This window comes from Drosophila suzukii, chromosome 2R (assembly GCF_043229965.1).
Source record: "Drosophila suzukii chromosome 2R, CBGP_Dsuzu_IsoJpt1.0, whole genome shotgun sequence".
NCBI classification, from domain to species: domain Eukaryota; kingdom Metazoa; phylum Arthropoda; class Insecta; order Diptera; family Drosophilidae; genus Drosophila; species Drosophila suzukii.
The window spans coordinates 6,658,816-6,686,708 of record NC_092081.1 but is presented as its reverse complement, the minus strand read 5'-3'; the positions used below and the strand labels follow the sequence as shown (position 1 = coordinate 6,686,708).

The following is a 27,893-nucleotide window of genomic DNA, read 5'->3' as shown; positions in this document are numbered from 1 at the left end:
TGCTAAATTAAATCGTGAACTTGTAATCTATTTATGTGTCAAGCACTCGCTAATATTCCTTCCACATGATATTGTATACTGTACAAGAGACAATGCAGTTAGGATCACTGTGAGAATATAGTCCAAGGCGAACTTACGATCGCAGGTGATATCCAAAATGATCATGTTTTGAAGTGGTTCCAATTTCTGGTGAAGCATCAAAGAAGTATGCTGAAAATAATCCATGAATTACAGAAATTGACAGTTCCAGAAAGATCTTACCTCGTTGTCGAGTACCATTACGGTAAGAAGGCTTAGTTTTATTTTTCTCATGTACAAGGATTGAGTGATTACGATGAGCTGCTGTAGCTGTAATTCAGCATCGCGAATTCGGTCAGTACACATTCCCAGGATCAGGACATATAGGATAGGGATCAACACGGGTCCCAAACACCCGTCAGCAACAATGTAAATCTTGTTTTCCAACTCGTCCTCGGCGAAAAGGCTTCATCTATGAGAAGTTCCATGTTGAAGATGCAGGCGAAGATCATAAGGTAAATAGAAGTCGAAAGCCAAGAAAACTTGTCCTTAATGAATTTATGGAGATTGTTAATGCGAAGGTGCAGTTCAAAAAGAAGAAACAATCGGTGATGGTAGTGAGCTTCAATATCATGCCGAATCTCGTTATCCTCAATAAAGCGCTGCAGGAACAGGATAATGGTGTGATACCAGCTGATAAGGATCAGCTGGTAAATGAAATACCCTGCAAAGCAGTACTCCAGCAGCACCCAGTACAGAAAGTTAATAACCAGGAAGTAGGGCTTGTTCCATAGGGCATCCAGCAGGATGTAGAGTATCCACAGTTTGAACAAATACACTCCCAACATCACATAGTCGCAGTTGTATACCATACCGATCTTTCGTTCGATCAGGCTGGTGATTTGGAGGATCTCGTTGACTGAATGTTCCACAAACCTCCGATCCCTTTTCAAATGCAGAAAGATCACCAGGCGCCGCAGGCCGGTAACGACTATTCCCAGCATGAGAACACTCATTACAAAGTTCTGGGCACTGCTTGTTTGCACCAGTTTGATGTGGATGTATATGACCAATCCGAGAACGAAGTACTGCAGATATTGGCTGGCCACTAGCAAAACCTTGATGGCAACTACAATCTTTGACCATATTCGGTGATATTGGGCCTCCTCCACTTGATTGGTTCGCTCATTGTAGTGCAGCTTAAAGAAGTGGAATCCACAGGCGATTGCGTAAATGGACCAAGCACTCCCCTTAAAAAACAATCGATGTATGGTTTGGGATGGCTTTTTACGAAGCCTGCGAAAATTATCTTTATTCAACATGTCTCCGGGTATAAGTGAGCAGAAAGCTCATTTAGCTACGGATATAATATTAATTGAATCGAATTCCTGTGTTAATGACACAGACATAAACGAAATGTTCCAAATTACAAGAGGAAGGCTGAAACAAAAACAGCGAGAAAGAAAGCTACTCGAAATGTGCATACCCTTGCAGTAATAACAAAAATTATATTACAAAATATTTACATACAATTTACATTGAATTACTGAATAAATTTAATTATGCAATTACGTTGAACTCCAGCGAAATAAAAAAATGACCGGTCACGAACTGGGCGTTAAACGCGACTTTTTAGAATCAATAAGTAAAAGCCAGTGACCTAAACTAAATTAACTTATTATAATCAAAGCTTAACTCTTCAGATCATATTATTTTTTAACTGTATACATTTAATTATGCAATTACGTTTGACTCCAGCGAAATAAAAAATGAGCTGTCACGAACTGGTAGTTAAACGTAACTTTTAGAATAAATAAGTAAGACCCAGCGACTTAAACTAAATTAACTTATTATTATCAAAGATTAAATTCCTCAGATCATTTTATCGTCATATTAACCAACGACTCAAACAAAAAAACCACTTAGGATCAACGGTTATAATTTTATACATTTTAGTATCAAACTTTGACCAGAAGGTAACAAGTCTCGGAAGCCTCAGTTACTCTCCGAGACTTGCAAGTCCGACCTTATACTACCGATGGTATTTTTACCGGTTCATGATCGTTAACGTATCAAGTATGTGCATTCCAAGGTTTTGATATTACTGTATATAGAAAAGTATACGTGGGCCTCATCTCGCCAGTCGACACTTGAAGCTGGTAGCATCCGGAGTGGAAAAATGAATGCAACCAAGGATTACCTATTTAGCCCGCTGGTATATGGGTCAACACTTTCTGCCATTGGAATATACTTTCTCAGGTGAAGTTATAAGACTTTCTCTGAAATTCCTATAACTTTTGACCTTCTTCAGGCAGTATATGCAGGGTGGCCAGTTCACCAAGAATACGGATGAGACTGGCAGAGTTGTGATTGTGACCGGCTGCAACCAGGGAATTGGCAAGGAGACCGTGCTGGAATTGGCTCGCAGGGGAGCCACCATATATATGGCCTGTCGCGATATGAGAAAGTGCCAGCAGGCACGACAGGAGATCATCAAGGCGACTAACAATCACAATGTTTTCGCGCGTGAACTGGATCTGTGCTCCATGAAGTCTATAAGGAACTTCGCAGATGGGCAAGTTTTCACTTATTAAATTTATAAAAATATATATTTAATATATATATTTTCACAGCTTCAAGCAAGAGCAAAATAAACTTCACATTCTTATCAATAACGCCGGCATTATGGACTGCCCCAAGATGCTGACGGAGGATGGTTTTGAAATCCAAATAGGTGTGAATCACATGGGTCACTTCCTGCTCACTCTTCTACTGCTCGATGTCCTGAAGAGTTCCGCCCCTAGTCGAATTGTGGTCCTATCCAGCATTGCTCACCGGTTCGGAAGAATTAAACGAGATGATCTGAACAGCGAAAAGTCCTACGATCGCAAGATGGCTTATTGTCAGAGCAAATTGGCCAACATCCTTTTCACCAGGGAGTTGTCAAAACGTCTGGAGGGAACTGGAGTGACGGTGAATGCCTTGCATCCTGGTGTAGTGAACACTGAGCTCTTTCGAAATACCCCATTCTTGGGATCGAAGATTGGAAAGTATGTTTGGTTATTGGTAGGACCCTAAAAATATATTAATTAATGGTTTGCTTTTAGAATCCTAATTGCACCTTTCATTTGGATCTTTATAAAGACTGCCAGGAACGGAGCACAGACATCACTGTATGCAGCTCTGGATCCCAGTTTGGAAAACGTCTCAGGAAAATATTTCAGTGATTGCACGCCAAAGCATGTTGGGTCTGCCGCCCAATATGATGATGATGCCGAATTTCTATGGGCGGAGAGTGAGAAGTGGACTAACATTAGTATTTGACCGAACAAATGATGGCTTCAACTGTTGACCGTAAATGATTTTACAATTTTTTAAGAAGCATATATACCATGAGTTTAAACTTTAAAGTCCTTTGTAGTTTTTAGCACCAACCTTAAACATTGTTAAACTTATTTTTGGCTGATATGTTTTCAATTTTGTATTGTTTATGTAATTCACATGTTATAAACTTATTAAGTTCAATTTTGAAGAATTCAGGAAGATATAATACATTACATTTAAATATAACTAACTTTAAAAAAAGTTTTAAGTATTTGTCGGTGCCCTATCTCCTATATAGTCCCTGCATACACGCTGCTATCTGTATTGGAACTAGAATCGATACCGCTCTTAAAAAACCTTTAATCAAAATTCTCTCATATTGTATTCACTCTTATCGTGATGACTCGTACTCTCTGTCGCCATATTCGCCCAATGGTCGTTCTCTTGCAGCCTAAACAATTAAATCATCGTTTTTGCTGAGCACGGAGAACGTATACCTATTGAAGAGTATTTATATAAAAAGAGTAGCAATCTTGACGGCATATAACAAAGAGCTTTCTGTAAACACGGAAAACTACTTTAAGCCGAATATTGTGAAATAAAAAATGTGTTCTATAATGGGTTGTCTATTAAGCCCGGTAATACTTTTTCCTATACTATTTGGAGCGCTTGTTTTGTGCACTAAGTAAGTGTGTTAACTAATAAGATATACTAGCTTAAACAATAAATATTTTCCAGGCATCATAAGCAAGGCATTCAGTTCAAGAAGCAAACCGATGAAACGAGTAAGATATTATTCCGTTCGTAAATTCGTTGCTGGGTTAGAACCATGAAAATTAATAAGAATTCAACCATGTAACTTAAGAATCTTCTTTAAAATAGCTTTAATCGAGGGCAGAAGATAAGACGTGCTTATCAATAATTCTGGAACTATGAGATGTCCTCGTAGATTGACCAGAAACAGATTTGAATCGCAGCTAGGCGTTAACCACATGCGTCACTTTCTGCTAACCTGTTACTGGATGTCGTAAAAGTACAGCAACCAAGGTTTATTTATTATGATAATAACTAACTAACATAAACGACATAGATAATGGCTCCATGTCTTCTTTTCCAGCGTCGCCCATTTAAAGGACATTATCAACTTTGACGATCTGAACAGGGAAAAGCCATATGATGGAATTGATGCCTATAGCCAGAGCAAGTTGGCCTATATTTTGTTCATCGGGCAGTTGTTGAAACGCCCTTAAGCCTGGCCAGAACTGGCCAGGGATTCTAATATTCTGAATGGTTGTTTTATACGGTTAATTTATATAGACTTTAAGTTCTTTATTTTAATTATTATTGAAGCACGTTTATATTAATTTGAAAGCCTGTGAAGTGTTCCATTCTAAAGACTCCCAAAAGTGGAGCACAGACTTCCGTATTCCTGTCCTTAGATCGCGAGTTGGAGAAGGTTACTGGAAGGTATTTTGGGAACTGCCGGGAAGAGCAACCGGCAGCTGCCGCCAAAAAATACACAATTGCCAAGTTATTGTGGGCTGAGAGCAAAAAATGGACTGGCCTTGATATATCTAAAATGGATAAATTACGACGTGGGGCTATAATTGCTATACTCATTGGTGTATTTTGATGAAATTCTATGGGTTCTCATCAAGAGATATCTTTTGGAAAACAATGTGTTGAAAAATATGACCATGTTCAAACAATCCGCCCTCGAATGAATACCGGTTCGCCCCTGCATCTCATGAACCATATCATCGTTCAAAAATTCACATTATAATACTTTAGTAATATTTTAATTTAATTGAATGAAAAATACTACTAACATCATAAACTTAATAACATTAGAAATGCCTAATAGTATGTAACACTCGTTTTACTAAAGAACGTTCTTAAAATTCATCAATAAAAAATTCAAATGTATTTCTTTATTGCAGTTAAGTTTTTCCGTTAAAAATGCAACTCATTTTACTCAAGTACAAACACTTCGTGAAATTCGTTCAGGGTTTTCCTCGCAGCTCGATGATAATTGATTAGGTCTATAAATAAACCTGCGTTTAAACAAATGGCTTAACAAGCTGTTTGCCCTAATATGACTTCGGCTAAGTTCGTTTTGGCCGATGTATATTCGGGCCCGCAGTGCGCTCGTATACTTAATATTTTCAAAACATTGTGAATATGCTCTTCTTCTCCAACCCACTACGCTCTCTTCTCGTAAGTTCGAAATATTCTCATCGTGAGTAAGCATTTTGTGGCTGTCGTGTACTTTCTGAGAGATAGCGACCATGGTATTTAAAAGACGGCTGGAGCCGGCAAAGCTGTCATTCACTGAGAGATCCCTCAACTGGAAGTAACTGCAGAAAAAATATGGACTGTTTTACTTGTTTATTATTGTGGCCGGCTGTCATTGCTGGCGCTGTGTATTTTCTGAGGTAATTTCAGCATGAAATACTTATGCTTCGTATGAGTAATACTCAAATGAGTCGCCATCACTTGTGACAACTGAACTAAACACAATTTCCCACGATTGAATTTCAGGAAATACATGCAAGGCGGTCAGTTCACCAAGCAGACCAATGAAACGGGCAAGGTATTCATTGTCACCGGTGCCAACACGGGAATCGGCAAGGAGACAGTCCTGGAGATTGCCAAGCGCGGAGGAACCGTGTACATGGCCTGCAGGGATATGAACCGATGTGAAAAGGCCCGCCAGGATATCGTCAGGGAGTCGAACAACACCAACATTTTCGCCCGCGAGTTGGACTTGAGTTCGCTGGAATCCATTCGTAAATTCGCTGCTGGGTAAGCAAACATAACAGATCAATAAATATGCCTATTACTATAAAAAAATTCTTTTATGAATCAGTTTCAAGAAAGAGCAGGACAAGCTTCATGTCTTGATCAACAACGCAGGAGTTATGCACTGCCCCAGGACTCTGACCAAGGATGGCTTCGAAATGCAGCTGGGTGTTAACCACATGGGACACTTCCTCCTCACCCACTTGCTCCTGGATGTTCTAAAGGTAATATTGGCATTAAGAAACTATTGACTTTTAAAGCACAATATTAACTTTATATGTATACCTCGTAGAAAACTGCACCCAGTCGCATCGTAAACGTTTCCAGCATTGCGCACCTTTACGGCTCTATCAACATTGATGACCTGAACAGTGAGAAATCGTACAGTAGAACGGGTGCCTATAGCCAGAGTAAACTGGCCAACGTTCTGTTTACCCGGGAATTGGCCAAGCGCCTGGAGGGAACTGGGGTCACGACTAACTGCCTGCATCCCGGAGCTGTGGACACAGAGCTGACGAGGAACTGGAAGTTCATGGAGAACATCTTTGCATGGTAAGTTATAAGTTAGCCATTGCCTGAACTAGATAATAATCGTTGTTTCCTAGGTCTTTGGTGAGGCCTGTGCAATGGATGCTTTTCAAGACTCCAGTGAGTGGATCGCAGACCACCCTCTACGCCGCTTTGGACCCCGAACTGAAGGAGGTCTCTGGACTCTACTTCAGCGACTGCAAGCCCAAGGATGTGTCACCAGCTGCCAAGGACGAAAAGACTGGAAAGTTCCTGTGGGCAGAGAGTGAAAAGTGGACAGGCGTGAATACGTCCAAATTGGATTAAAGAAATTATGTAATCCATCACCAGCCATTTCATTATTTATTACTTTAATCTTATTAAAATAAAAACAACTTTGAACTTACAAAATTATTTTAGATTTTTGTTCCCAGATGGGGGAGTAACTTTATATACCAAAATATATGGGAAAATTCAGTATTTTGAAACGACATAATTTAAAATAAGCGATAAGGAGCAGACATATTTTAGTTTTCTTCCAGATAGCTTAGACGATATTTTGTACTTGAAAAAGTAACTATCAGTTCGTAGAATGGAAAGAAATTACATAATAAAATTTCGATCTCGACAAAATGTAACTTTTCCTTGGAGAGGGTCATATCGATTCTGACTCTTTAGCCTCTTTGACACCTAAATATAGGGTTTTGATGCAGCCGATAATCTGGTAACTCTCAAAGACTCCAAGGAATCGAGCTCTAACGTCCATTTATCCATTTATTTATCTAGACTAACCTTGTTCCTTAAAAGGGCTCTAAAATAAAATAATCACAATACCCTTCTCTTATGCTCATAAATACAACATATTACTCGTATGCTGATCAAGAATATTTTTGTTAGAGTCGGAAACATCTTCGTCACTGAGTTAGAAAATTGTAATCAAACCTATAATATCCTTTAAATAGGTTAGCTTTTAGTGATAGACTGCAAGTAAAAACTTTGATCGGGTGAATTTCCACCCTATAGCAAAACAAACTGCGCTCTTATTTCAAGGGAGCCACTTTCTCTTTGCCTTTTGATTTTTCCGATTTCGCCATGTACTTATGTACGTGAGAATCAGAGATTATATATATTTGTATCGCAGTAGCCGCGTTCAGTAGTATTTCAACAGCTGTGCTTTTTGTACCGCCTAGCATTCTACCAGTGAACTCAGATCTGACAACACCCTGAACAGTAAACAAAATAAAATATATTCAAAATGTGCATTTTCATCGATTGTTTATTGAGCCCCTTAATACTATGGCCAGCTATCATTGGCGTGGGTATCTACCTCTTGAAGTAAGTTCCCTGAATAAGTTCTGGAAATTATGAAATGTACAATGACGACGATGCATGACTCGCAATTATGATTTGCTAGTTATTGATAACCGAGTTTCACCACAATGTTTTTAATATTTACAGGGAATATATGCAGGGAGGGCAATTCACAAAGGATACCGATGAGACCGGAAAAGTGTTTATTGTTACGGGAGCCAACACCGGTATTGGCAAGGAGACAGCTCTGGAGATTGCCAAGCGCGGAGGAACCGTGTACATGGCCTGCAGGGATATGAACCGATGTGATAGGGCCCGCAATGACATCATAAAAGAGACGAATAATCAGAATGTATTCTCTCGGGAACTTGATTTGAGTTCCTTGGAATCCATCCGTGAATTTGTGGCTGGGTAAGCTAACCAGAGAAGCCTCTCTGGTCTAAGTCTTATAATTTATTCCCTTTGCTAGTTTCAAGAAGGAGCAGAACAAGCTCGATGTCCTGATCAACAATGCCGGCGTGATGCGCTGCCCCAAGATGTTGACCAAGGACGGCTTCGAATTGCAATTGGGTGTCAACCACATTGGACACTTTTTGCTGACTAACCTCTTGCTCGATGTGCTGAAGGTATGGGTGGATTATATTAGTCAAGTACATAAGATAACCATCTGGTACATTTTCTAGAAATCGGCTCCTAGTCGCATTGTCGTCGTTTCCAGTCTGGCCCATACGCGAGGCGCTATTAACGTGGATGACCTGAACAGCGAGAAGTCCTATCATGAGGGCCTAGCCTACAGCCAGAGTAAATTAGCCAACGTCCTGTTCACCCGCGAACTGGCGAAGCGCTTGGAGGGTAGTGGGGTTACAGTCAACTCCCTCCACCCCGGTGTTGTGGACACGGAACTGGCGAGAAACTGGGCTTTCTTCCAGACCAACTTCGTGAAGTAAGTGGAATATATAGAAAGAAAGGAACTCTATTAGTAACCTTACAAACTTTAGATTCTTTTTGAAGCCTATGATTTGGCCGCTTTTGAAGACACCGAAAAGTGGAGCACAGACCTCAATTTATGCTGCCCTGGATCCGGAACTGAAGGATGTCACTGGCTTGTACTTCAGCGACTGCAAGCCAAAGGCTGTGGCCCCCGCTGCCTTGGACGATAAGGTTGGAAAGTTCCTGTGGGCCGAGAGCGAAAAGTGGACAGGTTTGGCTAGTCCTGAATCCAAAGACTGAGCTAGTGTGAAGATAAAGTGAATGATGTAAAAAAAAAACCGAGTAGGGTTAGAACAAGCGGTTTAATCTTTAATACTAGCTGCTTTTCGCGTATGGATTAATAAATAAATACATATTTTCCTAGCTTTCATAAAGCGTGTTTTATGTTTCTGATAAGTTCGATTAGTATGCCAATTGGGCAATTAAGTTTCCATCTTAGTTGGCCTTTGGCTCAATGGCGCCTGCGGTGATAAACACCCTGGAATGGAGCGCATGGGTGGTGGGCTCCTTTTTCTCGGACGCATTGGTTACGGTGTTGACGTATGTGTACTGCATATAGAAGCCCAGCACCACGTCAGTGCTCGCAGGCAGCTCCTCTGCAGGCGTAAACTGGAGTCGTAAGAGCACCTTGTGTCCCTTGCGCCAAACAATGAACTTGGGCTCTTCGGTGGGCAGCTGCACGTACTCATCAAACTCCTTGGAATCATCGCGCTGGCTGAGCACAAACTCGCTCTCCAACGGCACTATTTCGGCGTTGGACAAATCTACCACTTCTCGTTTAACCTCTCGTGTTGAATTCTGACGCGACAAGGTGATTCCTACAGCCTTGAGAAGTGGTGACGAGGAAATCGGCTCGTCCTTCATAACACGATTGGCCTCCGTTGAAAGTTGCGGATCCTCGGGAGGAGCTGCAGTCAACAGGCGAATGGTCATGTCGTACATGGTTGGATTCGTGAGCTTCAGCAGGATAGCGTTGCTCTTGCCGGGCAACAACGGCTGCTCGCATCGCACCATCACAACCTCGGGAACATGGTAGCTGGCGAAGAGCTGGATGCGGTACTTGATCGAAGTGGGATGGTACTCCGGCTTGATCAAATTGTGCTCGCACTGCCGGCATCGCAGCGACCGCTTGATCCACAGCGACCGCCGTTGCGGATATAGGCTGCCCACGGCAGTAGGTTGGTCCGCCGGCTGGCTGTGTCGCTGGGTGATCGTCGTGACATTGCGTAGGTTCAACGGTTCCGTGAAGATGTTCGCCGGCAGGCCCTCCACATCGGCCGTGGCTTCCGCAGGCGTGATTACGGCCTTGGCCTTGGGCACCTTGTCGTTCCAGCCGATCTGTCGGCGAATGAGTGATACGGTCAGACCAGTGCGATCCGTCAGGCTGGGGAACTTGTGCTGCTTGGGCGCCTTGCGCCGCATGAACTCCATTTTTTCCTGCTTCTCCTGCAGCACCACCGCCTGGAAGTACTCGACCAAGGCGTTGAATCGCGCCTGGTACAGGCACTCGTTATCCGGCCAGGTGCCCGTGGCCACGCCCTGGTCGGGAATGCCCACGTCCCGTGTCGTCCAGCGGCAGGACAGACAGGACAGATAGTACATCTTCTTGGTGGTGGGCACTGCCGAGGGCTTGCTGCTCGCCGGAACAGGGGGCGTGGCGTCGCCCTTGGAGTCTCCGCCATCCTTGGTGTCCTTCGCCTCCTCAGTCTTGCGCACCACTGGCACGGTGGAGGCTCGGGCGGACAGAGTGTGCTGACAGCAGGGACAGTCGAAGCAGTTGGCGCAGCAGTTTTTCTTGTGGCGTGCCTAAAATTAATAAAAATAAGTAACTTGATTCATAGCTGACAATGGGAAAGTACATATGCAGTTTTTAATATACTACTAATACTACTAGGCTAATGCTCTTTAAAAAAAAGCGTTACCTGTAGACTAAGAAAGTTATTATTATAAAGACTGGTCTTACCTCCGTGGATGGGATGTTCTCCAGGCAGTTGGAACAGAAGTGGGACTCAATTTCGTGCGTCACGCAGAATCCGCAACGCAGCTTGGGACAGTGGCGGCAGAAGAAGAGCTTGTTGATTGGGTTCAGGATGCCGCAGGAGCACGCGTACTTAACGGGACTCGGTTGCATGAAGCTCATCTTGGACGACGCTGAATTTCTCCTGGTTTCTTTATAAGTTTGCAAATTTCTCCTCTTCTTCCACAAATGACGACAGCTGTTATATCGACAGACCGATGATGTACAATGTAGTTATCGATGCATGTGAGGCTATCGCTGGTCAGCCCTGGTCATATGGCGGTAATTATGACTTCCGGTATAACAAGTTTCAAAAACATGGACTGACATTTAGGCAAACTTAAGATTCCCTTGAAGTCTAAAAACTTTAACCATTTTAACTCCCTTTCAGAAGGAAGAACTTAGTAATATTTACATTTTTAAATGGATCTTGTATTTAATTAATGGGAACATGGTTTGTGGATTTAAAAGTATCTATAATAAAAAGATCCAGAGAAAACGTTTCACTCCGGATTATACTCCCGATTATAACAAATGTAGCCATTTATTTAAATTATTTTTTAATAATCATTTAAAAATGTTAAATAATACATTTACTATTGCTTTGCGTGATAAATATTCAAGTGCACTTATGTACTATTTCTTTTTCAAGAATAAAAACAAGATAACAAGATCACCAAGGACGCTGGCACGAAAACATCTTCCTGCTTTACACATTATTTATTTAAAATGATCACATCATCGAAATATGTTTACTGTAAATTAAGTATAAATAATAATAAATGCTGTTCTGATTTCAATAAATCGCTTAAGTGGTCAATTAGCACCGAATCGTTAAATTAAATAGACACTTTACGGTTCATAAAATTCTGTACGGCATTTGTCATTAAAACTGAGGGCGTTATCAGCGAAAGCGTTTACTGCTTAGCAGTTAGTCTACATAAATGTCTTTAAAATGCTGAATATTTAATGGAATTTTTGTTGAATTTGGGCCCACAATCACATACTTTTGGTAACCGAATAAATCCGGCCAGGGAGCAAAGACGTACTTTTGTTTTTGAACTCTAAATTACAATCCCGACTTGTGTGTCGCCATTTTTTCTAAAAATATATTTTAATTTAAATTTCACGATTTCCATTCGTGTGTTCAGCCTTCCAGGTTGCAACCGCAAAAATAATTATTTAGTTGATAAATTCCTTTCATAAATTTGGTTATTTTTATTTGTTTGGGTTTGGGTATATAAATATAATTTGGTCATCGCTTTGGCAGCGTATAAAATAGATAACAATATAGGTATAAGGTACTTTTTGGTGTGGGAGCCACGCGACTAACACTACAGCTAAGCCTAGTCTAATCATCCTCAGTCTGTACTCTCAGTCCCGGCAGGAGGACCGGAAGGAGCTCCTTTAGCCGAAGAAGTTGGGCACGAACAGCTTCTTGCGCTTGGTCTTGGTCTGCCGGACGCGCACAATGGGGGTGAACTTGACGTTGTGGGGCAGGGCACCGCTCTCGGAGATTCCATCTTCGCGGCGGGTGTAGCCCGCACTGGCGGCCACCGGGGCGATGTACCCATCGTCCACATAGTAGTAGCCCGGATTCAGCTTCTTGAGCCGGTTATCCGTCAGGGGTTTCCCATAGGTCAGCGCGTACGAGGAGCTATCGTAGCGGTCGGTGTCGTAGGCCTCGTAGCTATCCAGGTCGTAGTAGGTGGGCTTGGCCTCGGACACCTTGCAGATGATAATGCTGACCAGCAGGCAGATCCACGAGTACAATTGCTGTGGGGAAGAGGGGCTGGGTGAGCTGGATTCTCTCGGAGATCTCTCTATAGCCATGCTTACCTTAAGATCCATTGTGCTTTATGGTTAGAACTGTTCGATATCCTGGGGTAATATTATCCTTTGATTTCTGGCTGGTGGTTGCTCTGATTTGATTGCTCTGAACGTCTGGCGAGTTCTGTGTGCTTTGCTGTGAAGAACCCTTCCCTTATATACGCACCGGTCGCATTATTCGCACCCAAATGTGAAAATTTGCTTTCGGGCCGAGCCGAGGCACCCATGTGTGACGCAAGTTCGGAGGAAACGCAGCGTCTGGGTTTTGTTTTTGCGCATGCGCGGCTGCTGTGGTTTGGAGACATGGTCTTATCTCCATGGGATTCGGTGGGACCCAGACAAAAGGCTCTAATTGCCGGGTGCAGGGTAGGCGTGAAGCCAGTTTGGCTTGGAAAAGTTTTTACAATGCGGAAAGATACGGTCCCCTAGAATTCCCCCATTGTCTGTGACCACATTGTTTTGATCTGGATCAATTATAGGTGTTTTAATTTATTGTTGATCTTCGGCGCTCTGACGTAGGCCAGTGAACGGACGAAAGTAATTAGGGTCTTTCGGCTCTCTGCTTTCGGTTTTTTGCCTTTTGTTTGATCGAAAGGTTTGCGTGAGTAATATGTGTACCAGGCGCTGTGGTCCCCGGGTGGTAATTTTTGTGTGGTCACACGCTAAGTCTAAATCCAGACCTCGAATGTCGCTGTAATGAAATTCGCCTTTTTTATCATATATCAGCATAGGTACGCAAATAAGCGGGTGTCTAAAAATACGGCTAAGGCTTTATAAATACCCAACCGCAATGGTTCATGCGACGCCTAATCAATTTGTCGTGAAAATGTGGCCGGCTGACTCAGGAAGTGTTAAATACCGCGATTTTCTAGAAAAAACATGATCTGCTCCCCGGACCAATAAAACAATTAACGAACAAACTCGACACGGTTGCAGATCAGAGCACTTTGAATCAGGCTCCAAAAAAGGGGCATGACTGCACCCCAAGATAGGTTTCTGGGAAACCGAGTAGGCTTTTGTAAACCATAGTTAAGCAGATGAAATTGAGGAAAAGACATATGCTTTGGACCCAGACTAATTCGCACTCAATTATCGCCGACTGTTTCGAAAAGTTTCGGGCGTAAATATAAACCCGCTAATTATATGAATTTATACAATTATATAAATATAAATCCCAGTCGGGATGCTGTGCTGGGGGCAATAACAACAAATTCAGTTGTTTTCCACAACTTCACCTTTTTCCATGCCACCCAACTGGGGGTAAATATTTTTTTGCACACCCAAAACATGGTCAACAACAACAGAAAGGTGCGATATTTGCCAGTGATAAAGGAAACATAAACAATCCAGTTGGAATCAGATCGCATTACGTATACGCACGATTGGCTGCATTCAAACTAAGCGCAGCGACTTGGGCTTCACTTTGATTGAGAGCTCTGGCGGAGGCAGGTTTTCCTTTTTTTTGTCACACCCTCACCGGGCTCGAAACCTGAAAGACGGTGCCAAATTTCATACCCCTCGGCTAATTTCTGCAAGAAGTGCGACAAACATTCTGCAATTCGAATAGCCGCCGTATCCAAATGACTATCATCTGCTTAGAAAATTTCCTCAGACTTGATTTCTTTGTTAGCTGAATGTGCGAATGTAAATAGCTAAATTTGCACCCTGCAATATTTGAATATTTACAGTGGCACATTAACCGCCTATTTAATTACCACTTTTACCAATTTTTGACCGGTGTGAGTTGGCAGCAACAAAGGGTTATGGAAATTTTTATGTCTGCCACCTAGGGAATCAATGGATCTTTAGTTTTGTTGATGTTTTTTCGGGAAGTGTGAAGCTCAGCCAGGTCGGATGTTTTTCAGTCCTAATATAAATGTGGAGTTGCGGCTAGTAACTATAACAAGCAAGTCTTTTACCCAATTTAAAACCAATAAATGGGCTGAACGAGCTCTGCGAAAACAGGCCTAAGTGGAGCACGTTTCTGTGGATTTCATTATGCCGGTGTTTGGTTTATACGCAAGTGATTGAACGAACCCAAGACAAACATTTGCCGGCCGTGCAAAATTCTTGATATCCTAACCGAAAAGTCAAATACTCGGAAAAACAAGAGCCCCACTGGCAAGGTGTGCAAATATTGAGCTGGTAAACGAAAGTACATATTTACCGATAAAGGCAAACAGCAGGGATCACATTTGTCATGGTTGGATGCCTCAGCTGGCACGATCGATCAGTTAATCTCTCCAGGCTGCCACGCGGGGATGTGGAGCACATTGCGCAGGCCGGAAGAGGAGACGTCCAACCTGTGTAACTGGCCCTGGACAAACGCTTACAGATAAACAGACAACAAATGAAACCGCCGACTTCCTTGTTTACAAAAATAGTTTGAGAAGAGACTCGAATGCGCGAGCGTAAGCCTCCTATTAGCAGCTAATGTGTGAATGGAGGCCCACTACAGCCTCAAGGGATCAACTCGGGCGGCTGGGAAAAGCGGGCCGTGCTTTCTTCTCGCCTAATTCCCAGGACACGCTGCCCCGGCAAGTGCGTCACCGTCGTTTTAACACTCAATTAAACTGCGGCAGGTGGGTCGCCCAGTTGCAATTAATTCCTCATTAGCGGTACGTCTAATGAACCACGCTTGCTGTTTGGGGAACGTTTTTGAAACGTGTTTTGGGCAAACATGTGTCCACATCACAAGACCATCGTATATTTTCGTCTCCATTCACTAAGCGACTTATGTGATAACTTATACAGGCTAAGATTAGGAGGCTACTTCTTCTGCTTGAGCAGCAGGTGGCCCTTGGGCTTCAGTTTGCTTTGGATGAGGCGCTGTTTCTCGGATTCGGCGGCCTCCTTGAGGCGTTCATGTCGCTGCTTGGCGAACTCCAGCTCGCCACTCAGCTCCACGATCCTCGAGGCGATCTCCTGCTGCTTCAGCAGGCGTCTCTTCTGGTTGGCCTACAAAGCATGGATTATTAGGGTTATGTTTTGAGGAGCTCTAGGAGAGTACTTACACCCAGGGGCGTCGGTCTGCCATCTAGGTAGGTAAAGTCAGGCAAATTTGTGAGTGGGCCAAAGGCATTCGGGTTTTCCGGCAATCCCTTGCCTGCACGCCACTTTTGATCGATGGAGCGGATGGCTGTAAGCGCAATTCCTCGTTGTGCTGGGTTAATACAGAATTTTGATGAATTGTGAAAGGCTTATAATAAAGCAAAGCACTCACCTGTAGTTGTGGCGGAGGTGGCCAGGCAGATCTTGGTTATTTGTAGCATTATTTATCAAAAGTTAACCAGTAGAAAAGAAAAACTTATTCACATAACCAAACAGCTGATGCCAGGGTTGTCACCTGAATGTAAACAAGCTTAACAACACTAATGCGGTATATTTCGTTTGGTATTTCACTGTAATACTGGTGGTATTTTCTTATCGTCATCCAAGGCGCTTGGGATTTTCAGCTCGGCAAACGCGTTAGTCATTTGATAGTGAAAAATTAATTAACAAAATAATTTAAAGTGAATTGGGTCAAAGCTGAAACAAATAATGGCCACGAAAACAAGTACAATTGAGCGCAACGGCCACCCGGCCAAATCCTCCACGCTGCGGGAAATTTGCGCGCGCGCCATCACAAAATCCGAGTGGGAGGACAAGGTGAGTAAAGTTACCCGTCATAAATCGTAAGCCCGCACGCTTAACCCCGAATCCCCGCAGGAGGAGTTTCTGGACGTGATCTACTGGTCCCGCCAGGTGTTCGGCATCTTCCTCGGCGTCATCTGGGGCATAGTCCCGCTGAAGGGCTTCCTGGGTCTCGTACTGTGAGTAGCTATAACCTATAAATAGCCGGAGAACCTCCTTTTGATCTTCATCATCTATCCCAGATTCGCCGGCATCAGCTGCGGGATCGTCTACCTGTACGCCATCAACTTCCAGAACGTGGACGAGGACGCCTATGGCGGAGTTTGGGAGCTGGTCAAGGAGGGCTTCATGACGTCGTTCGCCGGATTCCTGGTCACGTGGATCATATTCTACACGGGCCTGCACTACGACGAGATAATGGCGGCGAAAGGATCCTAATATCACCTCCCAGCCATATCAGACCAGGAGCCAGATCCGCCGATCCCCACTCCTTAAGCCAGCTGCTCCTCCGACTTTTTTATCCCCTTCGTACTCACTGTAGATTGTTAAACTTTTAGCCAATTATGTTCATGTAAATGCATTTCCACGGTGGCCAGTTGTCCCAGATCTTTCCGTGAAAGATCGTCCGGCCAGCCGCCCTAGTTGAGAACAAAAGATACTATATATATTTGTGAATGTCCAAAATGCAGAATGCGATGAATCAACTTGTGGCGGCGTTTTATTACAAAATATTGGTCTACGGTTATAAGGTAGTTGACGGATAAACGGCGGTTCCTGATCCTAGTAATCCATGGGCACGGCCCCAGAGCCGTTGTGCCCCGCCCCGTTCTGCGCCGCCTCCTGCTCGTGCTGAAACTTATCCGGCAGCTGTCCGCTCTGCAGAATCTGCGATAAGCGCTCCACCTCCGCCAGCGAGCTGGCCCGCTTGATAGCCTCGCGGATGCGCTGCATGTCCTCCGGATTGGCCAGTCGCCCGCCGTCCGATCCTCGTCCCTTGCCATTCCCCGCCTCAGCGGCCAATGCGGCCGCGGCGCTCATCTTGGACTTTCGGCTGACCTCCTTCAGCATGTCCTTGCCCTGTTTCGTACGGAAGAACTCCTGCGCCGCCTGGCGGTCCTTCTGCTTGATCTTCCGGAAATCGAGCAACCTCAGCTGCGGGAACTTGTAGGCCATGTACTCGCGGTAGTTGGGCTTCGTGGACACCGGGTTGATGAGCAGGCAGATGGTGTCCAGCTTGGTGAATCCGGCCAGCGGCTCTAGGTCGCTCAGCTCCTGAAGGTTGTTGCCGGTGAGGATGATAGAGGCCAGGTTGGGCACCGCCTCCTCCAGTCCCTCGCTGATGCGCAGGATGCGGTTGTTGTTCAGCAGCAGGCACTTGAGACGCGGCAGGTGCGGCATGTTGTCCAGCTTGCGCAGATCGTTGTCCGACAGATCGATGGTGTCGAACTGGTCCAGGGTGGCGCCCAGGTTCTCGATCTGTGGAATCTTGTAGCCGCGCAAATCCAGCTCGCGCTCCCGGCACGGGTTTATGTATTGCATCGACTGGTTTATGAGCTCCGGTGTTAGTTTCACCATTTTGGCAGTGGCTGTGCTCTGTTCTTTTGTGTGGATTTGGCTTTTTCTTTCTTTTTTCTTAGTTTATTTCCCTAAAATGCAGAAAAAACAATTTGCTGCCGACGCGAGTTGGAGATGGACGCTTTGCCGATATCAAGCACTGCCGGCATCGATAGGTTCTAGTGGTGGGATAGGCAGTATATCCATAACTTAGTATTTTGCCTTTGATAGCGTCTAAAATACCGTAGGGTGTGCAGTGCTGAAGGCATCCAATTCTGCGACCAATCAGCTGTTTTATCAGATTTATTTTTTAAATAAATTTAAACGTCTTAAAAGTTATTTATTTAGAGGAAGGTCTGCACAAGCGACATCGAATTTCATTTTGGTTTTTTCCCTTGTTCCTTTAAAACGTTGATAAGACTATGATGGAATGTCCCCTTGACCACAGTTCCCAATTTTCAAGCGGAATATATTTTTCTTTATGAAATAACATCAAGCCAAAAAATAAATAAATCGACCATGACTACTTGCAACGTCGTAAGAAAAATTTGTTGTATTTTTTTTAAGTGTTACAAATTTTACTAACAATTTACGTCCACTGTATTAGCAGGCAGTTCTTTCCATCATGTTGTACTTTTCTTGTGATTTCCAAAGACATTTAAGTCGAACAATATTGCACAAAAATAGGATTCTAAACTGTTTAAGTTACCAAGTTCTTAAATTTGTTTTTTAGTTTACAGAAATATTTTTAAATTAATTGGACGTTTAGTTTCTGTGGGTCGGGCGGTACTCCAATGAAACTATACTTGGTCACACTCTCAGAAGGTCGTAAAATTTTTTTTCGTTTCCAGTAACTTTCTTGTCGTTTGTTGCTTTCGAAATAAATTCGAACCTTTTTTGTTACTAAAATCCAAGACCACAGTTAGATACTGCCGTAAGTTGGGATTACGGGGAGTCTGCAAGACCCGTGAAGTGGTCCGCTCAGTCGACTTTGCCTTTGCCCTTTGTTCCGAGTTCCAATGATTTACACACTTTCGTCTCGCCAACCTAGGTAAATATGGATACGGAGAAGTCTAGCAGCAGCTCCTTCGAAGACCTGACCAACGCCGAGGACACGAAGGACATCCGCAAGGTGGCCGCGGAGGAGGCCGCCTCCGGAGATGGAGCAGCCCCCGCTGCGGCTCCTGGAGAGGATAAGAAGGCGGTGGAGGAGGATCCCGAGGACGAATGTGATATTCTGGGCAACAAGCAGCTGATAAAGCGCACAATCAAAAAGGCGCCGGAGAACAACGATAGACGGCCGCTTCGAGGGGAACTGGTCACCCTTAACTTGATCGGAAAACTGGACAACGGCAAGGTGGTGGAGGAGGAAAAGAACTTCCAGTGCCACGTGGGGGACTTCGAGGTCGTCCAGGGATTGGACATGGTGGTGCCCATGATGCAGATTGGCGAAGTGGCCCAGGTCAGCGTGGATCCCCGCTTTGGGTACGGCTCCCTTGGACTTAAAAAGGACGGCGAATCCGAGTACCTGGTTCCACCCGATTCGCATGTAGGTTTGGCGCTCAGGATTCCTACGAATTGTCTTAAATGTTTTGTTCCTTCCAGCTTACCTACGAAATAGAGCTTTTGGATATCAAATACGAAGACTTTGCGGACCTTAAGAGCTTTGAAATACTGCGCAAATATGGGTATGTCCGATTCTTGACTTCTGTTTCGGGTCACTAAATAAGTAAAGCACCTTTTCAGTACTCGCAAGAAAGAACGTGCCAACTTCTTTTACAAGCGCTCGGAGTTCACCACCGCCATTCACCTGTACAGACGTGCTCTGGACTTCCTAGACAATCGGGACGGTGATCCGGAATCCGAGTTCGACAAGGAGGACCTTGAGCTTTCAAACAGCGATACGCAGGCCCTTTTGGAGGATCGATTGATAGTCTACAATAACTTGGCCATGACTCAAATCAAAATCGCCGCCTTTGACGCCGCTCTACAGTCTGTGGAGCACGTCCTGCGGTGCCAGCCAAACAACTCGAAAGCGTTGTACCGCAAAGGAAGGGTGAGTCGGTGGCCCAAAGTCCTAAACCTCCACATACTAACTCGTTGAACTCCATTGCAGATACTAGAGGGCAAGGCTGACACTCAGGGCGCCATTAAGCTACTGCAAAAGGTGGCTACTCTCGAACCTGACAATCGAGCCGTTCAGTCGGATTTGGCCAGGCTCTTCATCAAGGCTCGCCGCGAGGAACACAACGAAAAGGAGATGTATCAGAAGATGCTGGGTCAGGCCAAGAAAATGGAGCAGAAAACTGCCACCAGGCAAAAGCAGCCCCTTGTAGACAACTCCAAGGTGAGAAACTGCGGAGATCATCAGAGTGCCGACTAATCACCATCGTTCCTTTTCAGCTAAAGCTGCTTGGCTATCTGATGGGTTCTATATTAATTGGAGTAGCTGGCGTCGCTATTTATCGTTACAAGTACTAAGGACAAGCATTGCACATGAACTACTGGTTACTCTAAGCAATTAAAATGCATTTTTTAAGGAATATATATAGATGGCAAAATTATGAACGTTGGAAAGCCGCAGTTGCTTATTATAACGATATGGCTCTTGTTGTACATTTAATGCTATGCGCACTTCACAATAGTATGTATCTTTCAAATGGTATGGTTTTGGATAACGTACATATAATGTTAAAGCTTACTTTTAATCAACTACATTCTGTCAGACATGTACCGGGAATTGTTAAAATAAACACAATTTTCTCGTCATTATTTACTTTTATTATTATTTAAAACTTAGCTTAAAGGCAGAATCAAGAAAATTTACACAATCTGAACCCAATCGCACCGTATTTATGAACTAGCCAAAATGTCCGCCAGCAAATAAAAGACTATATATGTATGTATGTAGAAGGAATGATTTTGATAAGCAACACATTAAAATCCCCATTTTGAAAAAAGTTCAATAAAATGTTTCTATTCTTCCTATTTTCTTGCTTTTCTTCATTCCTAATCTAAAAGGCGAACGAACTTTATTTTTCTGAAAAGTCGGAACATCCGTTCGCGAGATATGATTTTCTTCTATCGCGACTTAGAATGATTGAGCGAATTTAAATATGCTGATTCATTGTTTGTGTATAGAAACCGGCACGACAATGGATGATTTCGGAATAATCAAGGTTGTAGCTATGGGGGGTCAGAAGCTTTTAAAGAAATCCGAGATGATATGTACATAGCTGGCTCAGACATGTATTGGACATCATTGTTTACCAAGATATCAGCAGTAAATAAAGAGAGTATACTCGTATCAGATACCAGAACTACAGTTGTAAAATGTTTATAAGATAAGTTCGCTTTGATATATCCTATACACATGCATTTTTCCGGTGCATCATAAAAAAATCGTTATAGTACTTTTAAGAATCATATAATTTTAGACAATACACTTTATTGGGTGGGTTAATTTACAAATTCATTATCTTGCGATCTAACAACTTCTGAGAAAATACATGTTATGTGTGTGACTTAGGCCTTTGAGGCGATGTCAAGGGCCTGCTCCAGATCCTTGATCAAATCCTCGGCATCTTCCAGTCCAACTGAGAGGCGGACTAGACCATCAGTGATGCCAAGGGTCTTCCTGTCCTCCGCTGGAACCGAGGCATGGGTCATCACGGACGGGAGCTCCGCCAGACTCTCGTATCCACCAAGACTCTCCGCCAGGGTGAAGACTTTGAGGGCCTTCAGGAACGCCGAGGAGTGCTTCAGCTCACCCTTGATGTAGAAGGAGAACACGCCGCTGTATCCGTAGGTCTGCTTCAGAGCGATCTTATGCTGCGGATGGGAGGGCAACGAAGGGTGCAGGACCTTCTCCACGAACTGGTGGGCCTCCAGATACTTGGCGATCTTCAGGGCATTCTTCTGGTGCTGTTCCATGCGCAGCGACAGAGTCTTCAGACTCCTGTTCACCTGGTAGCAATCGAACGGCGACGGCACAATGCCCACCGCGTTCTGCAGGAACTTTAAGCTGTTGTAGAGCTTCTCGGAGTTCATGGTGATGCCACCCATGACCACGTCCGTATGGCCGTTCATGTACTTGGTCAGGGAGTAGCAGACCAGATCGGCGCCCAGCTCCAGGGGCCGCTGGAAGTAGGAGGTCAGGAAGGTGTTGTCGACGGCCAGGATCAGATCCTCGCGGACTCCATGGACGAGCTGGGCAATGGCCTCAATGTCGGCCACCTTGATCAACGGATTCGTGGGCGACTCGATCCACACCAGCTTGGTCTCCGGCTTGATGGAGGCCTTAATAAGGTCCAGATTCGTGGGGTCCACGAAGGAGGCGGTGATTCCCAGGCGGGTGGCTACCTGACGGATCAAACGGTTGGTTCCTCCGTAAACATCGTCGCCCATGACGATGTGATCGCCGCTGCTCAGCATGGTCAGCACGGCGGTGGTGGCTCCCAGTCCCGACGAGAAGGTCAGACCGAACTTGGCGTTGTCCAAGGCGGCGAAGCACGTTTCCAGGACAGTCCTGGTGGGATTTCCGCTACGGGAGTACTCGTAGCCCCTGTGCTCGCCCGGAGCATCCTGCTTGAAGGTGGTACTCAGCGATATTTGCGGAATCACGGAGGCACTCTTCCACTGCTCGGGGCTCTGGCCCGAGTGGATGGACTTGGTGGCGAAGCCGCTCGGCTGGACTCTGTAGCTCATCTTGCTTGGGAACGCGGACCGTGGGGAACTGACACGTGGAGAGAATCCGTCGCGACTATATATACTCCTGCCATATGTTATCGCAGAGCCAGTGCTTCAAAATCGTGATTTTGCCCATTACAACACTGGCATCTTTCACCGGAAGTGCTGCCGCTCTAGCTATTTAACGGACAAATTTAAAAAACACGACTTTCATAAAGAAAGTTTCAATTGAACCGATGGATTTATTACATTTTAATCAGCTTTGTATTAAATACAAAAACCGTTGTTTTCGTAAGTGTGCTTTCGAAATTAATCATTAAATAACTTCAAATCCACAATATACATATTCCAATTATACATTATTTATATGATAGGTTATACAATTCAAAAAGAGAATACTTTTAATACAGAAATTACATTTTGTGTTATTATATTTTTGTTTTATAAGTGTAAGATTCCAGCTGACAGCATAAGGAATACATATTTTTGTGGTTATTTAAAAAATAATTTACCTGTTGATAAGGCATATTACAATCCCAGTACAAGAGTAAATACGATACTGAACAAAAAATGTCATAAGGAATGGAAAGAGAAGGGTCTAAGGGGTCTACCACAGTTTGTCGCTGAACACAATCTCCTTGAAGATGCAGTCCTGCTTGGCAATGCTGACCATTGCCTTTTTCGACTTCATAGCATCCTGCACCTTTTCTCGCACCTCCGCCGCCTTTACATCGTTTCGGATATAGAAGAGCCGCACCAGGTGGTCCTCATTTAGGGAGGGATAGCTTCCCAGCAACGTGTGCAGATCCAAAACAAGGAGCTCAATATCCGAGATGAGCAGTGCTGATAGCGTGGATATTAGATCCAGTGGAGAGTCGCTAAGGGAAATTTTAGGAGCTATCTTCTCGAAGAACAGCTTAAATCGCTTGGCTTCCGTTTTGATTTTCCGGGTAATGGCATCGCACTCGGCCCGTGGCTTTGAAAGACGCTTGGAGAGCAGAGCCCTGATGTAGCGCTTGGCCAGTAGCTTTTGGGCCTCATTGATGACCATCTCGAAGTTATTGGGTCGCAAGTGGTTGTAGTCCTGGAAGTAATCATCCAGTGTCACGCAGATGGTGTCCACGGCAATGTTGCTGGCCAACCACTTGGCGGTGAAAAGGTCGTTGAAGTGGCACTCCATGTCCAGGAAGGCCTCCTCCAGCAGGTAGCTGGCGGCATGAGCCCGGATCCGCTGGAACGTGCCCAGCAAGCGCTCGAAATCCTCGTAGTGCTCTGTGCGCGACTTGGGCCAGTAGAGTTGTTTCATTTGCTGCGCCAGCTCCACCATTTGCTGGCTATTATTCACAATGGTGATAATGTAGTGGGTAAAGTATTTAATCTGGTCCCGATTTCGGAAATGGTGCTCCTTCAGCTCGATCACGTTCTTTAGGTATGTCTGGCCAAAGATCTCAACCTGTTGGATGCTCATTACCAGCGCCTTGAAAGTCAGCTCCTGGTGAATCGTGTTGGTCACCTGCAGATGCTGGTCGATCATCTGGAATATGATGACCGGCGCCGACGTGTGGTAAAACTCGTCATCCTGATCGGGCACCGACTCAGTGAACCACTCCTGCTTTTCCGTCTCGGCGGCCTTGGTCATCCATTCCTGAAAGTTGCGTTGCATATTCTGCAGGTACTCATCCTCCAATGCCTTCAGATGCTCAGGGCGCAAAAGAGTTCCTATCAGTCGATGTACATCCACGTTGAGATCGGGGTGGGACATCAGCTCTACGCCTGGATACGTATGTGTGACCCACGCCATCATGGATACATATTCATTGCCCTCCAAGCCCGAGCGCACGATGTTATCAAGCTAAAATATAAACATCCGGTTAACGATTTCGTAGAGATGACTGGTGGTTACTCACGTAGCTAGAGAGTCCCTCGTGGTAGAACTTAACGTACTCTCCGAATATATCGTAGTGCGGCGGGAAGCAGGGCACACAAAGAGATTTCACCACGCGTAAATCCTCGAGGATCATTTGACGCAGGATTTCCAGGTCGCGGACCAGCCACATCTTGTTATCCGCTCGCTCCTCCAGTTTGGATCCCTCTATGCGCGTTACGACCGACTGCTGCAGCACATCCATGATCATGCGGCGCCAAGCCTTCGGTCTACCGGGCGGCAGGAACCCGGTAACCTTCTGCTGCTGCAAGGCGAACTGGTCGTTCTTCTCTTCCCGCTCTATGATGCGCAGTGCGGTGACTATGATTGTGGGCTTCTTGCGCAAAGTGTTTAGCGTTCGGCTGAGGATCAGGCGCAGCCTTTTCTCCAGCTCCTGAGACACGGTGTCCACCTTCTCGAAGTGCCGCTTAAGTGTGATTTTGTCGGAGGCGTGCTGCTTTGGCTGTTTGTGCAGCTCGTATAGGAGATCATCGCGCGAGTTCTCCAGATCCGCCAGACACTGGTGGGCGTTGAGCAGCTTGTCGTCTTCGATCAGCGCCATTGTCTTCTGGACGCTGGCGTCCACGTTGAAGATGTGTTTAAGGTTTTCCATGGCGGTGGCGTACTGCGAGTGTTTCGTGTTCTCCTCCCGGACCACTTCCAGTGCGTCGTAGACCTCGGGAACGACTCTCAGCAGGCGCTCCACCTCGTCCATGCGCCGCCTCACCTCACGCACGTCCTGCATGCAGGTCTCCAGCTGCTTGAGGCCCACCCTGACCCCGTCCAGTTGGCTCTGCATGCCGGTCTTGAGGAGCGCCTCCTCAGAGGCCTTCTTGCGGGCCACACGGTGGCGATACTGCTCAACCTTCTCCAGCTGGCCCGGCCGCTGCAGCATGTTCTGTATATCCTTGAGCGCCGCTTGGCGCGCCTGCTCCTCCAGCTGCTGCAGATCCATTGTGCCTCGGTTGGAATTGCTCTGTTTTGATTTGTTTTTCTGTTTTTGATTCTTCAGTTGTCTGTTGTAAAGGCGACCACCGAAAAATGTATCGATATGTGCGATACCTTATCGACTACATTGCCGACCTCATAGCTCCGATTATCGCTAACTATCGCGTAGGTTTTAAAAATTTTATTTAAAAATTTAACGAAAACCGAAAAGAACCCAGTGATTACAATAGCTTCGCTTTATTGTACGAGAGTCAGAAGTCACAAATTTCTTTTTAAGAGTCATAATCAAACCGACCCACGCGCCAAAAGCTACAATCGTTATATCCTTTCAATTTAATGATATTTTTGGGCACCGCTTCAGGATTCTAGAAAGAATTGGTTGTAATTTAAATAAAGAGTTAATGTTCCAAAACTAAAATTTAAATGCCAGTTGCGTGACTTACGTTGCAAATAAACATCATTATTTTCTCGTTGCTCGTAAAAAACCCAAGTTCAATGGGCAGCTTTCTCTGCATATTATTGTTGGTCATCTCCTGGCTTACTCGGTCTGAAATCCCATGTATCAACATAGCGTTTACGCAGGTGACATTCAATCCCAAAAAGTGTAGTTTTGGACAGGCGTGAAACAGGTGCAATACCATTGAGTAATTGACGCACGGTTCCATGAAGACTATCTTCTCCAACATTTTGAGTTTGGCGATTGGCGTACAGTCAACGTCCACCCAAGTCAAGGAGAGGACTCGGAGGGCGCTAAGCTTACCGACCTGTATTAGTTGTTCCTTGGTTAAGCGACTACGAATTGTTAAATGATCTAGCTTCTCGCACTTGTACTCCACTAAACCGTCGATGACTTCGTTCAATAATCTATTATAGAGTTGCCGTTTGTGTGAGCGTAGAAGATTCAAACCGTAACAGTCCACTGAGGCACTGAAAATCCTTAGCTCTTTTAGGCTTGGCAGTTGAGCCACATACTCGCTGTTGCGGCTGAGGGTCATGGTAAATCGGAGTGCCTCTAGCAAAGGACAAGAGTTCTCCATTACCATCGTTTTAAAGACCTCGTCGTTCATTTCCACACGCAGGAGGTCGAGGGATCTCAGTTTGGTTAAGCGCTTGCAAATCTTGGGAAGGTAGTCGACTTCCAAATACTGGCAGTCAAGCTTTAACACCTCGATGGAAGTAGGTAGCTTGTAAAAGGTGCTTCCAGTTATTAAACTTTCGCTCAACTTAAAGACCTTTAGATAGTTTAGGTTTTGGAACACAGAAATGTCTTCATCGCGAAGGCTTGAACAGCATATCTCCAGAGCCTCCAGATGACAGGCATTGTCGATGATAGACTTCGTGAATTGTATATTACGGCAGAACATTAAATGCAACGTCCTTAGATTGATGCACTTTTCCTTTGCCATTTCGGCTAGTTGTTTCTTCATATGCCTGACCTTAATGCCCCGTACATGAGCTCCAGACAGCATGAAGAAGTCGCGTATTTCCCATGCGGAACATTTATCTAGCTCATTCGAGTTTACGGACTTGTGCAGCCTGGGAGTGGCCATCTTGTAGACAGACCTAAATCGTAGGCAGGTCCTGGCGAATCGTAGCTGATCCTGCAGTCCTAGTTTTTGCAGGACACGTTCCAAGCAGTCGTCGTTAAGGGCCAAAATGGGCGATGTCTCCTGTTGGGACAGTAGATCCTGAGGAGATCCGTATGCATCCGGCTCTGCCATTGCGAGTCTTCCGTGATTCTGTTATACACCAGATCCGAAAGACAGTAAGTGCTGAGCAAGTCTCAATTATGGAAGTCCCCGAATTACAGACGTCAAGTTAGGATGGGACAGAAATCGTTGTTTATTTGATACTGTCGAAATATTCTTGATAAACTACCAGTATTTCACGAGCTGAACCCTTCGCCAACCCCTTAAATACACAATTATTAATAATATTGCAGGCCTCGCAAGGAATTTTAATTTTTCTGGCGATTGATCGAAGAGTTCAATAAGCGATATATTTTCCATTTGGGGTGTTCCCTTATCCGCCAAATGGGTAGATTTTTAAAAATTCAATGCAAAATTAATTTTCACATTTTTTGGATAAACATCAGTTTTTTGTCCCTTGTTTAAAATGATTCAAAAGGTAAGCTAAGCTAAAATGATTCTTCAGGACTCCATTTCGTACTGAAACAAGTACAAGTGATTACGCCTGTGAAACAAATCAACTTGTTTTGGTCAATAAATTAATTAAATGAGGGGAGAGGGATGGTCAAAAATCAGAAAAACTATGAATACGTGATATATAGACAGAACCTTACGTCCTTTTAGCTATAAAGTTAATTTAGTCAAAAATTCAAAATTA

At 44.5% G+C, this 27,893-nt stretch overlaps 13 protein-coding genes across 13 annotated transcripts; 5 read left to right on the top strand and 8 right to left on the bottom strand.

The window, feature by feature from the left end:
* Positions 1-14: 14 nt before the first annotated feature.
* Positions 15-1,937, bottom strand: Grl43a (Gustatory receptor-like 43a). Its single transcript, XM_017085154.4, is given in 3 exon segments — positions 15-210; positions 262-488; positions 491-1,937. Coding segments are annotated over 3 exon segments (1,260 nt in total). The 5' UTR covers positions 1,341-1,937; the 3' UTR covers positions 15-27.
* A 135-nt stretch (positions 1,938-2,072) lies between these two features.
* On the top strand, positions 2,073-4,001 carry LOC108017846 (retinol dehydrogenase 12). The gene is made up of 4 exons (XM_017085001.4): positions 2,073-2,277; positions 2,330-2,593; positions 2,652-3,068; positions 3,126-4,001. Exons 1-4 carry the CDS (start codon positions 2,198-2,200, stop codon positions 3,340-3,342), a joined length of 978 nt encoding a protein of 325 aa, XP_016940490.3. The 5' UTR covers positions 2,073-2,197; the 3' UTR covers positions 3,343-4,001.
* A 1,622-nt stretch (positions 4,002-5,623) lies between these two features.
* On the top strand, positions 5,624-7,065 carry LOC108017827 (retinol dehydrogenase 13). Its single transcript, XM_017084979.4, has 5 exons — positions 5,624-5,777; positions 5,884-6,147; positions 6,212-6,368; positions 6,437-6,696; positions 6,750-7,065. The coding sequence occupies exons 1-5, from the start codon at positions 5,713-5,715 to the stop codon at positions 6,976-6,978; spliced, it is 975 nt and encodes a 324-aa protein (XP_016940468.3). The 5' UTR covers positions 5,624-5,712; the 3' UTR covers positions 6,979-7,065.
* Positions 7,066-7,819: 754 nt separating this feature from the next.
* On the top strand, positions 7,820-9,326 carry LOC108018199 (retinol dehydrogenase 13). Its single transcript, XM_017085715.4, has 5 exons — positions 7,820-7,986; positions 8,110-8,373; positions 8,432-8,588; positions 8,646-8,905; positions 8,961-9,326. The coding sequence occupies exons 1-5, from the start codon at positions 7,907-7,909 to the stop codon at positions 9,190-9,192; spliced, it is 993 nt and encodes a 330-aa protein (XP_016941204.3). The 5' UTR covers positions 7,820-7,906; the 3' UTR covers positions 9,193-9,326.
* Positions 9,236-11,178, bottom strand: DCTN4-p62 (dynactin subunit 4). The gene is made up of 2 exons (XM_017085714.4): positions 10,916-11,178; positions 9,236-10,758 (listed from the first exon to the last, which is right to left on the bottom strand). Exons 1-2 carry the CDS (start codon positions 11,090-11,092, stop codon positions 9,388-9,390), a joined length of 1,548 nt encoding a protein of 515 aa, XP_016941203.3. The 5' UTR covers positions 11,093-11,178; the 3' UTR covers positions 9,236-9,387.
* A 985-nt stretch (positions 11,179-12,163) lies between these two features.
* Positions 12,164-12,966, bottom strand: LOC108018213 (uncharacterized). Its single transcript, XM_017085731.4, has 2 exons — positions 12,809-12,966; positions 12,164-12,745 (listed from the first exon to the last, which is right to left on the bottom strand). Exons 1-2 carry the CDS (start codon positions 12,818-12,820, stop codon positions 12,377-12,379), a joined length of 381 nt encoding a protein of 126 aa, XP_016941220.3. The 5' UTR covers positions 12,821-12,966; the 3' UTR covers positions 12,164-12,376.
* A 2,501-nt stretch (positions 12,967-15,467) lies between these two features.
* Positions 15,468-16,179, bottom strand: mRpL52 (mitochondrial ribosomal protein L52). Its single transcript, XM_017085730.4, has 3 exons — positions 16,023-16,179; positions 15,814-15,962; positions 15,468-15,757 (listed from the first exon to the last, which is right to left on the bottom strand). Exons 1-3 carry the CDS (start codon positions 16,069-16,071, stop codon positions 15,569-15,571), a joined length of 387 nt encoding a protein of 128 aa, XP_016941219.3. The 5' UTR covers positions 16,072-16,179; the 3' UTR covers positions 15,468-15,568.
* A 69-nt stretch (positions 16,180-16,248) lies between these two features.
* On the top strand, positions 16,249-17,136 carry LOC108018211 (GEL complex subunit OPTI). The gene is made up of 3 exons (XM_017085729.4): positions 16,249-16,447; positions 16,508-16,611; positions 16,675-17,136. The coding sequence occupies exons 1-3, from the start codon at positions 16,340-16,342 to the stop codon at positions 16,868-16,870; spliced, it is 408 nt and encodes a 135-aa protein (XP_016941218.1). The 5' UTR covers positions 16,249-16,339; the 3' UTR covers positions 16,871-17,136.
* U2A (small nuclear ribonucleoprotein polypeptide A'-like U2A) lies at positions 17,133-18,147 on the bottom strand. The gene has a single exon (XM_017085727.4). It carries the CDS (start codon positions 18,005-18,007, stop codon positions 17,213-17,215), a length of 795 nt encoding a protein of 264 aa, XP_016941216.3. The 5' UTR covers positions 18,008-18,147; the 3' UTR covers positions 17,133-17,212.
* Positions 18,148-18,768: 621 nt separating this feature from the next.
* On the top strand, positions 18,769-20,758 carry zda (peptidyl-prolyl cis-trans isomerase zonda). Its single transcript, XM_017085434.4, has 6 exons — positions 18,769-18,920; positions 19,038-19,535; positions 19,592-19,674; positions 19,733-20,042; positions 20,103-20,333; positions 20,390-20,758. The coding sequence occupies exons 2-6, from the start codon at positions 19,044-19,046 to the stop codon at positions 20,465-20,467; spliced, it is 1,194 nt and encodes a 397-aa protein (XP_016940923.3). The 5' UTR covers positions 18,769-18,920; positions 19,038-19,043; the 3' UTR covers positions 20,468-20,758.
* A 639-nt stretch (positions 20,759-21,397) lies between these two features.
* On the bottom strand, positions 21,398-22,763 carry Cth (Cystathionine gamma-lyase). The gene has a single exon (XM_017085435.4). It carries the CDS (start codon positions 22,691-22,693, stop codon positions 21,512-21,514), a length of 1,182 nt encoding a protein of 393 aa, XP_016940924.1. The 5' UTR covers positions 22,694-22,763; the 3' UTR covers positions 21,398-21,511.
* A 248-nt stretch (positions 22,764-23,011) lies between these two features.
* Sec6 (Exocyst complex component Sec6) lies at positions 23,012-25,647 on the bottom strand. The gene is made up of 2 exons (XM_017085432.4): positions 24,583-25,647; positions 23,012-24,527 (listed from the first exon to the last, which is right to left on the bottom strand). Exons 1-2 carry the CDS (start codon positions 25,552-25,554, stop codon positions 23,283-23,285), a joined length of 2,217 nt encoding a protein of 738 aa, XP_016940921.3. The 5' UTR covers positions 25,555-25,647; the 3' UTR covers positions 23,012-23,282.
* A 110-nt stretch (positions 25,648-25,757) lies between these two features.
* LOC108018044 (uncharacterized) lies at positions 25,758-27,554 on the bottom strand. Its single transcript, XM_036813875.3, has 2 exons — positions 25,991-27,554; positions 25,758-25,912 (listed from the first exon to the last, which is right to left on the bottom strand). Exons 1-2 carry the CDS (start codon positions 27,266-27,268, stop codon positions 25,820-25,822), a joined length of 1,371 nt encoding a protein of 456 aa, XP_036669770.2. The 5' UTR covers positions 27,269-27,554; the 3' UTR covers positions 25,758-25,819.
* Positions 27,555-27,893: the final 339 nt, after the last annotated feature.

Coding starts and splice junctions, on each gene's coding strand:
- LOC108017846 (XM_017085001.4), top strand. CDS start 2,198: ATGAATGCAACCAAGGATTACCTATTTAGCCCGCTGGTATATGGGTCA. Junction 2,278..2,329: donor ATTGGAATATACTTTCTCAG/GTGAAGTTATAA, acceptor GACCTTCTTCAG/GCAGTATATGCAGGGTGGCC. Junction 2,594..2,651: donor ATAAGGAACTTCGCAGATGG/GCAAGTTTTCAC, acceptor ATATTTTCACAG/CTTCAAGCAAGAGCAAAATA.
- LOC108017827 (XM_017084979.4), top strand. CDS start 5,713: ATGGACTGTTTTACTTGTTTATTATTGTGGCCGGCTGTCATTGCTGGC. Junction 5,778..5,883: donor GGCGCTGTGTATTTTCTGAG/GTAATTTCAGCA, acceptor ATTGAATTTCAG/GAAATACATGCAAGGCGGTC. Junction 6,697..6,749: donor ATGGAGAACATCTTTGCATG/GTAAGTTATAAG, acceptor GTTGTTTCCTAG/GTCTTTGGTGAGGCCTGTGC.
- LOC108018199 (XM_017085715.4), top strand. CDS start 7,907: ATGTGCATTTTCATCGATTGTTTATTGAGCCCCTTAATACTATGGCCA. Junction 7,987..8,109: donor GTGGGTATCTACCTCTTGAA/GTAAGTTCCCTG, acceptor TAATATTTACAG/GGAATATATGCAGGGAGGGC. Junction 8,906..8,960: donor TTCCAGACCAACTTCGTGAA/GTAAGTGGAATA, acceptor TACAAACTTTAG/ATTCTTTTTGAAGCCTATGA.
- DCTN4-p62 (XM_017085714.4), bottom strand. CDS start 11,092: ATGAGCTTCATGCAACCGAGTCCCGTTAAGTACGCGTGCTCCTGCGGC. Junction 10,759..10,915: donor AGAACATCCCATCCACGGAG/GTAAGACCAGTC, acceptor TATTAATTTTAG/GCACGCCACAAGAAAAACTG.
- mRpL52 (XM_017085730.4), bottom strand. CDS start 16,071: ATGCTACAAATAACCAAGATCTGCCTGGCCACCTCCGCCACAACTACA. Junction 15,963..16,022: donor CACCTCCGCCACAACTACAG/GTGAGTGCTTTG, acceptor GTATTAACCCAG/CACAACGAGGAATTGCGCTT. Junction 15,758..15,813: donor GCAGACCGACGCCCCTGGGT/GTAAGTACTCTC, acceptor CATGCTTTGTAG/GCCAACCAGAAGAGACGCCT.
- LOC108018211 (XM_017085729.4), top strand. CDS start 16,340: ATGGCCACGAAAACAAGTACAATTGAGCGCAACGGCCACCCGGCCAAA. Junction 16,448..16,507: donor AATCCGAGTGGGAGGACAAG/GTGAGTAAAGTT, acceptor GAATCCCCGCAG/GAGGAGTTTCTGGACGTGAT. Junction 16,612..16,674: donor GGCTTCCTGGGTCTCGTACT/GTGAGTAGCTAT, acceptor CATCTATCCCAG/ATTCGCCGGCATCAGCTGCG.
- U2A (XM_017085727.4), bottom strand. CDS start 18,007: ATGGTGAAACTAACACCGGAGCTCATAAACCAGTCGATGCAATACATA.
- zda (XM_017085434.4), top strand. CDS start 19,044: ATGGATACGGAGAAGTCTAGCAGCAGCTCCTTCGAAGACCTGACCAAC. Junction 19,675..19,732: donor GAAATACTGCGCAAATATGG/GTATGTCCGATT, acceptor GCACCTTTTCAG/TACTCGCAAGAAAGAACGTG. Junction 20,043..20,102: donor CGTTGTACCGCAAAGGAAGG/GTGAGTCGGTGG, acceptor ACTCCATTGCAG/ATACTAGAGGGCAAGGCTGA.
- Cth (XM_017085435.4), bottom strand. CDS start 22,693: ATGAGCTACAGAGTCCAGCCGAGCGGCTTCGCCACCAAGTCCATCCAC.
- Sec6 (XM_017085432.4), bottom strand. CDS start 25,554: ATGGATCTGCAGCAGCTGGAGGAGCAGGCGCGCCAAGCGGCGCTCAAG. Junction 24,528..24,582: donor ACGAGGGACTCTCTAGCTAC/GTGAGTAACCAC, acceptor TTTATATTTTAG/CTTGATAACATCGTGCGCTC.
- LOC108018044 (XM_036813875.3), bottom strand. CDS start 27,268: ATGGCAGAGCCGGATGCATACGGATCTCCTCAGGATCTACTGTCCCAA. Junction 25,913..25,990: donor TAATGATGTTTATTTGCAAC/GTAAGTCACGCA, acceptor AATTCTTTCTAG/AATCCTGAAGCGGTGCCCAA.